General features: G+C 38.7%; 1 protein-coding gene across 4 annotated transcripts; it reads left to right on the forward strand.

The window, feature by feature from the left end:
• The first annotated feature begins 1,548 nt into the window (after positions 1 to 1,548).
• Positions 1,549 to 7,940, forward strand: LOC124277528. 4 transcript variants are annotated; one of them, XM_046713236.1, is made up of 5 exons: positions 1,549 to 1,651; positions 2,244 to 2,279; positions 3,462 to 3,521; positions 3,990 to 4,181; positions 4,727 to 7,940. In XM_046713236.1, the coding sequence occupies exons 1-5, from the start codon at positions 1,612 to 1,614 to the stop codon at positions 4,867 to 4,869; spliced, it is 471 nt and encodes a 156-aa protein (XP_046569192.1). In that variant the 5' UTR covers positions 1,549 to 1,611; the 3' UTR covers positions 4,870 to 7,940. The 4 variants fall into 4 exon arrangements, 3 of the variants coding, with proteins under 3 accessions (XP_046569192.1, XP_046569194.1, XP_046569193.1); XR_006898847.1 differs by having other exon boundaries at positions 1,588 to 1,852; XM_046713237.1 differs by having other exon boundaries at positions 1,597 to 1,645.
• Positions 7,941 to 8,223: the final 283 nt, after the last annotated feature.

The following is an 8,223-nucleotide window of genomic DNA, read 5'->3' on the forward strand; positions in this document are numbered from 1 at the left end:
TGTCAGTTGGAAGGTGTTATATTACCCAGAGGTGCGGGGTGTCAGTTGGAAGATGTGATATTACCCAGAGGTGCGGGGTGTCAGTTGGAAGATGTGATGTCAACTAAAAATATTTGAATAATACACAATCTTCATTATTCATTTGCAGCTTTGGGGGATGCTATCCTACATGGTTGGTTTTTTGTCCTAAGGGGTATATTGTCCAAGAGGTTTTTGTCCTAAGGGGTATATTGTCCAAGAGGTTTTTGTCCTAAGGGGTATATTGTCCAAGAGGCTTTTGTCCATGGGGCCTTGTGCCCACAGAGGTTTTTGTCCACACACCATTATAACAAAGAGGCCTGCTTAAAAGTCGGATGGGAATCAATAAAGCTTAAAGAAGAGGTAGTCAGCATTCAAATCTGAAATTCTACGTTTCAGACAGCCTCCATTCGACAGAACCCTGATGGCAGAGCGAAGCAGGTGCGGGTTGTCAGTTGGAAGATGTTATCTTACCCAGATTGACAGGGTGTCAGGTGGAAGGTGTTATCTTACCCAGAGGTAAGGGGTGTCAGTTGGAAGATGTTATATTACCCAGAGGTGCGGGGTGTCAGTTGGAAGATATTATCTTACCCAGATTTGTAGGGTGTTAGTTGGAACGTGTTATATTACCCAGAGGTGCGGGGTGTCAGTTGGAAGATGTTCTATTAACAAGATTGGCAGGGTGTCAGTTGGAACGTGTTATATTACCCAGAGGTGCGGGGTGTCAGTTGGAAGATGTTATCTTACCCAGATTGGCAGGGTGTCAGTTGGAAGATGTTATATTACCCAGAGGTGGGGGGTGTCAGTTGGAAGACATTATCTTACCCAGATTGGCAGGGTGTCAGTTGGAAGGTGTTATTTTACCCAGAGGTGCGGGGTGTCAGTTGGAGCGTGTTATATTACCCGCAGGTGCGGGGTGTCAGTTGGAAGATGTTATATTACCAAGATTGGCAGGGTGTCAGTTGGAACGTGTTATATTACCCAGAGGTGCGGGGTGTCAGTTGGAAGATGTTATCTTACCCAGATTGGCAGGGTGTCAGTTCGAACGTGTTATATTACCCAGAGGTAAGGGGTGTCAGTTGGAAGACATTATCTTACCCAGATTGGCAGGGTGTCAGGTGGAAGGTGTTATCTTACCCAGAGGTAAGGGGTGTCAGTTGGAAGATGTTATATTACCCAGAGGTGCGGGGTGTCAGTTGGAAGATGTGATATTACCCAGAGGTGCGGGGTGTCAGTTGGAAGATGTGATGTCAACTAAAAATATTTGAATAATACACAATCTTCATTATTCATTTGCAGCTTTGGGGTATGCTATCCTACATGGTTGGTTTTTTGTCCTAAGGGGTATATTGTCCAAGAGGTTTTTGTCCTAAGGGGTATATTGTCCAAGAGGTTTTTGTCCTAAGGGGTATATTGTCCAAGAGGCTTTTGTCCATGGGGCCTTGTGCCCACAGAGGTTTTTGTTCACACACCATTATAGCAAAGAGGCCTGCTTAAAAGTCGGATGGGAATCAGTAAAGCTCAAAGAAGAGGTAGTCAGCATTCAAATCTGAAATTCTACGTTTCAGACAGCCTCCATTCGACAGAACCCTGATGGCAGAGCGAAGCAGGAACGAAACTCGTGAGGGTGAGGGTAAGTTCAGCTGTGCAAGATGCTATCAAGTCACATAACCCACGATTAGCTTGAACCTTTATGTTAACAGCATCACTAACGCAAGTCTAGCTCCAACGTTTGAATATAATGCTCAGCCGGTGTTGAAGAAGTGCTTGTGATGCACAGCTATGATACCACCTTTGAAAACTAATCCTGATCCTGTATCGTAGAGGTGACAGTGTACGTATCCCAGAACTAGCAGCACCTACGGGAAGCAAAGCCATGTTAGGTGTGTATGCAAAGGTAGCCCAAGTATAGCATCAGGTACCTCAGTGAGGATTGGAAGTCATCGTAGATGTATAATCATCATTTAAAGCTAAGGTTCGACTGACACAGTGATGATGATGGTAACTAAGGCCAACTGTTACCTTTGCGGGTTAATGCTCAGAGACCTAAAACACTCTCAGGCGAGATTTTTATCTTTGTTGTACGGTGGAGAAAGTTGATTATGGGCACAAAGCAGATTTTTCCAAATCAGTTTACAATAAAAATTCAGCGCAATGTAAAGAGCTGAATCTACTTTATGTGCAGAGCATTTCGATAGCAATGAGTATGTGACTTCATTTCTAAGTTTCAGCCGATGCCATTTCTGGTACAGCTGGTAACGGTAAGTATCTCAAACATGAATGTTTTTTTAAAGTCAAGACTGGATAAACTCACAAACATTACATTAAATGTTAAATTTCATTCTCACTTTGAAGGCCATTCACTCACAGCATGGATGATTTCTATGAAAAACTCCTATGCTCTAAATTAAAAACAGAACACTATAATAAAAAACTGGGATAGCTTGAATCTAAATCTCCTAACAAAGGACTGGGAAATATCTAATATTATCCCATGGAAGTGCACCTATAGTATTGATCTAGGATGGTTACAATACAGAATTATCCATAATATTCTACCTACAAAACAGCTTTTGTTTAAGATCAAGTATATAGACTCTCCCATTTGCAGTTTCTGTAAATATAACATTGAATCAATTACCCATCTATTTTGGGACCGTGAAATTGTGAAAATATCTGGAAAAACCTCCAGTCATGGCTTTTAACTGACTTGAATATTCCGTTATATTTCACAAAACAGAATGTCTTACTTGGAATTAGAGGAAAAAATAATAATCCAATTAATGCCATAATACTTCTTGTAAAGCAAGTTATCTTTAGACACAGCAGAAATTCAACTTTACCCTTTATCAGTCATGTGAAAAGGGAGATAATTAAGTATTATGACATTACAAGATATGTCTATTCTTCCTCTTGTGGTGTTGACAATTTTTTCTCCTTTTGGTCATCTCTTCATACACTTTTTCAGCACTATAAGGAGAGGGATAAATGATGTTGTCTGTCATCCTTATTTCATATAGATACAAATTGAATGCATATCCACCTGTACATTCATATGTATCTACATACATACACACATATACGTACCCGTGCATACATACATTACATACATACATGCATGCATACACACACATGCATGCACATATGCATGCATACACACACATACATACACACATACACACATACACACATACATACATACATACATACATACATACATACATACATACATACATACATACATACATACATACATACATACATACGTTGTACATACATACATACCCATACCCATGGCATCATGGTATCTGATGCCATTTGCAGACTTTTTTATAGAAATATCATTGATTGCTTTTGTAATCTTGTATTGGTTTCCATCAGAAAGGTGTGTTAGCAAGTCGCTGAAGGTGGACACTGTTACATGAGCCCATTTGTGTTTTCAGTTGCCCTGAATGTGTATGTCATCTTTTGCGTGGTGCAGTGCATCGTCATGATAATCACAGGTAAGGGCTTGTTTGTTTCCTGTATACGTATCAACCTAAGATTTACCTCTTCTTCGCGGGACATAGTTTACATACTTGGTCAGGATAAACCTCACTGTGAACCGAACACTGGTATTTTCAATTTGCCACACTTTTCAGCATGCTGTCGGTTATCAGGGTCTTGATATCACGCAGATAATGTGTCTTATCCAGCCAACACATTAGAGTGTTCTAAAATGTATTTCAGCCTTCAATGCATCTAAATGTACTTGAACATATCCTTTCACTCTCTATACCTTTATGTGTAAGTTTTGTGGCAGTAGAAAGTTGCTTTGATGTTCCTGGATGATTACACAAACATCCCGCTCATCCGTTCAAATAGTTTCTGGGTGGATATTATGGTGGTGCAACTAGAATCCAGTACCGAAACGAAACTGGCAAAATGACTGTGATATTCTCTCTATTCTTTCATGTATATGTATATTACAGGTGCGGTGTACTTCGACAACTGCCCAGGCAACATCATCCTAAACATCTATCTGATCGTGCACGGTGTCCTCCTCCTCAGCATCCCAGTCCTGCTGTGGAGTGTGTTCCGATGTGGCTGTAAGATGAAGAAAGTAAACTACTACACTGCGTGTGTCACAGCAGGAATTGTGTGCACTGGCTGGTTAATCGCAGGTTCGTCAAAGAAGCTTTATGCTTTCATATCATAGAAAGGTATGATCTTAAACTCAAGGCTTTAGTAACAAGCAGACGGCATCAAGGAATAAGAAAATTTAAATTTAAATTTAAAAAAAAAGAAGTTATATTTTCCTACTTAGCATAAACGTAGTATCTATTTCACGAAAAGCAAAATTGTGCCTATTAACGTTTCATAAATAATAAAACATACCGTTACATGTAGTGTGATATCGTTAGTATCCAGGAAAATGTTGATGCAGAGCTTTGTCACCATGACATCGGTTAGTTTGACTTGCTTAGTAATGACTCACAATGCCTCTAGAACGGTCAAATGCAACTTGTGGAAGCTCTGGTGGCTGAGTAGGTTAGTTTGCTGCCTTTCCGTCATGGCGATTTGGTGCAGTACTACGAGTGTGTGGGTTCGACTCCCGAATATAACTGAACCTAAAAAAAAAGTGTCATCCCCAAATTAGCACATGTTGCATGTTGGATAGTTCAAAGCAGATCAATTTCAAAACTATGTCACATTTTCTACTTTCCAGGAAGTAGTTTTCTCGCCGTTGCCGAATGCAAGTCATCCACCGTATACAGGATCTCCCTCGGGTTCAATGTTGTAACATGGTTGTTTTATGGAATCTGCATTCCTATTTTATGTTGGGTTCGTTATTGCACAGGGAGGGAGTGAGTTAAAAGATAAACCCCCTTCAGGATATAGCCACGAAATATCTTAGCTGCTAATTTATTCTACCGATTATAAAATATCATTTATCTATTCACAAAACATATTTTTCAATCAACTGTATTTCTTTTTAAAAACTCAATGATTAAATGATAATTCACTTTACTAAAAGGATCCTTCACAGTTTTGACACTGAAATTCTCATCCCTTGTATGAACAAAATCAATACAGTCAAACAGAACATGCTTGACCGTGATTCTTTCATCACAAGGGATAGAAAACGGATGATCCTCACCTTTTAATAACTATTCATGTGTATGGCCTATCCGACATCGTCGCATGATGACCTGCTCAAATCTGGACTGACCACCCAAGTAGTTGTAACCGATAGTTTCTTAAATTTGATGCAATTTATTTATGCCTATTTGGGTGTCCCACTTCCTGTGATGTAAGTTGTGATGTTAGCTTTGTAATCAGAGTGTAGAATAAGAAGTGGTGTCACAGATTTGCTGAGTGCTGCCTTAGCAGTAAAGTTGGCCTTTGTATTACCAGAAATGCCATCGTGCCTGGGTAACCAACAGAGTAGGGGTGAAACGGTATACCACGGTATTAGTTGAACGCTGTAGTTTGTCTTCGGTAAGGTATACCGTATTGCAATCGGAAAAAATGTTTGTTCGCTTTACCTACCGTCATTTTATTGCTCATTTTAAACCTTTACTAAAATGTCTAGAAATCGAATCAGTTGGTCAAAATGTATGCATTTCTTTGCTTGACAGCCGCTATTATCCTTGAAGTAAGTTCGAGATCGCCTTATGTCGTCTACTTACAAAGTCAGCAAGACAGCAACTGCAGATACCAAATCACTAGATGATTTCTTTTTCTTTTTCAGTTATTTCAAATCAGACGAACTGCGAAACAGCGTAATAACTTATTGCAGTCAACTTTATCATAAATACACGCCATCAGCTGAGTACTTACGATGTTTGCTGTGATGCAATACACCGTGTTATAGCGTGGGTAAACACTGCCATCCGAAAACGTATGATGTTAGAAAACACATTATAAAAGATCTTCCTCGATTTCATTTTATTTGATTAAATTTAATGCCATTTTCATTGTTAAAACTGTTTACAGTAACGTGGGAGAAAACGTGTGTGAAATGGCACCACCTCATTCTATACGCGTACCACTTCCGCTTACCCTGTTCAGAAGGGTCCACTTTTCACTCCCTCCATGATAGCACCAAATTCACATTATTCTCAGCAATCACGAACAGATTACCACCTCGTCATCAATGGACCCAAGACCCGCGTTATTGACATATTTCACAATTAATTTCCAATATTTTGTTTTTACAATCGAAGTGGCAGGTACCGCAGGAAGTCAACGGTGACTTGTCAAAGTGTCTCATACGTAAAATGTATCCAGCCACTTAACCCAAAGTTTAATTATTATGTTAAATACGTTCGAAGAAAACATACATAAAATACTAATACCATAGCGATATATACTGGTATTATCTCCGTTAGAATAACTGCTTGAAACATAAATTATTCTGGTAATGGAATAGAAATACTTTCATGTTATATTTTCAGGTCGTCTTGAACTGAATCACCAGTAGACTGGAGCAAAACATGAGTACACAGCTGATTGTTATTTCCGGCTTAGTTAAAAAAACAGGTAGCATAACAGGAAGGACAACTGAATTATCGTGTCTAGTGTTGTTAATGTTTTTACCTCGGACGATACGATGTAGTTTTGACTGGGCACAAAACACGAAATAGTAGTTCAGTAATGTCCATGGAAAATGCATTTTTACTTGGCCTTTATTCCGTGTTATGTATAACGCGGGTGTCTCATAACTCGGGGCTAATCCATCGGCCCAAAGACCGGCGTTATGGCGAGGGATAACTGGAATTATGTGTATGGATCTGGTGGCTTTCCCCTTCACAGTTCTTAAGCTTTATATTTGTTTGTTGTTGCCACCATCTCATTGCAAGCTATATCAGATCAATGAACATTTAACGACCGACAAAAAGAGAGGCAGCTTTCTCAAGCTAAAACACATTGGTTTCAGAAAGCAGAATACATTTCTTAGTGAACTTTAATAGATATTTTAAATGAATCTTAAAAGTGAACAAAACAAAATTCTGGAATGTGCCAAGGTTGTGTAGCAGTACTTCCCAGGGACTGTGGAAAGTCTCCCTATGTTTAACCGACTGAAATGAGAGATAGGCAATGATTTAAAGCAATGACAATCATTTGTCACACAGACTGTAACTGCCTTATGAAAACTGTGTTTAGTTAATTTGTTTATAAAATTTATCTGTGATATGTCATCAACAGTCACATTCGACAAGATCTGATTTGTCTATTGTTTTAGCGTTTTTTATAAAAATGAACATTTCTGGGACGTGGTGACTTTACTGACTGCAGTAAATGCTGATGTGATTTTAGTGACTTTTAATCATACTTGGCTACTTCCTATCTTGCCACACAGCTGGGAGCCCCAAGGTTCCAGTGATACTTTAGTTCTTCTATCTTGTAATGAAATGACATGTTTGTTCATTCAAAATAACAAAGATAATGGTTATTTGTTTCTCATGTTATTAAACAATGTAAGGTTTGCCTCTTGTCAATTATGAGAATGTCTCATATACCGAAATATACCTTGTACCGCAATACGTACCGTACCGTGGTAAGAGCGTACCGTTTCACCCCTTTAACAGAGGACGATGTCGTAATGGCCAGTAGCAAGATAAGTATTTCATTCAACAATTTCAATTAAAAGTGAATGGTTGCAAGAGATATTTTTAATAGCATGAAGGCAAGAAAGAGAGTCAAAAAATAGGATATAATGGTTATGTTTGGGGTATCTTTGAATATATTTAAGGGCCGTTAATATGTTGTTTTTTTGCTTTTTTCTTCTGCTGTAAAATAGAGCTATATCCACCATCCTAGGATCCATCTGTAAATAATGGGTGAGTGTGTTAATGTGTTAAGCCATATCGTGACTAAAAAAAGTTCATAATGGATAAAGGTAAATTTTATAACCTTGTCAACGAAGAACAGTAAAAGAACTAGTTGATCACAGATTCCAAATTACAACTAGTAATGAACTCTAAAACGGTTAACCTATACATGACAATACAATATAAAAACAGGCTATAAATTGCCAAAAGCTGAAAGTAGATCACCTTACAAGGGACCATGGGGAAATCTGTAAGCAAGGGTCTGTATGTATTATATTTAATTTCCAATTGATTAAATTCTTGTATATATTGTTAGTTTCTGATTTTTTTAAAGAGTTGTCAGTGTCAGGTCAACCTGTGGCCTCAGGGAGGAGAAGAAAGAAGACGC

Source organism: Haliotis rubra, unplaced genomic scaffold, assembly GCF_003918875.1.
Source record: "Haliotis rubra isolate DU_JTF1 unplaced genomic scaffold, ASM391887v1 Scf2224, whole genome shotgun sequence".
In the NCBI taxonomy this organism is placed as follows: domain Eukaryota; kingdom Metazoa; phylum Mollusca; class Gastropoda; order Lepetellida; family Haliotidae; genus Haliotis; species Haliotis rubra.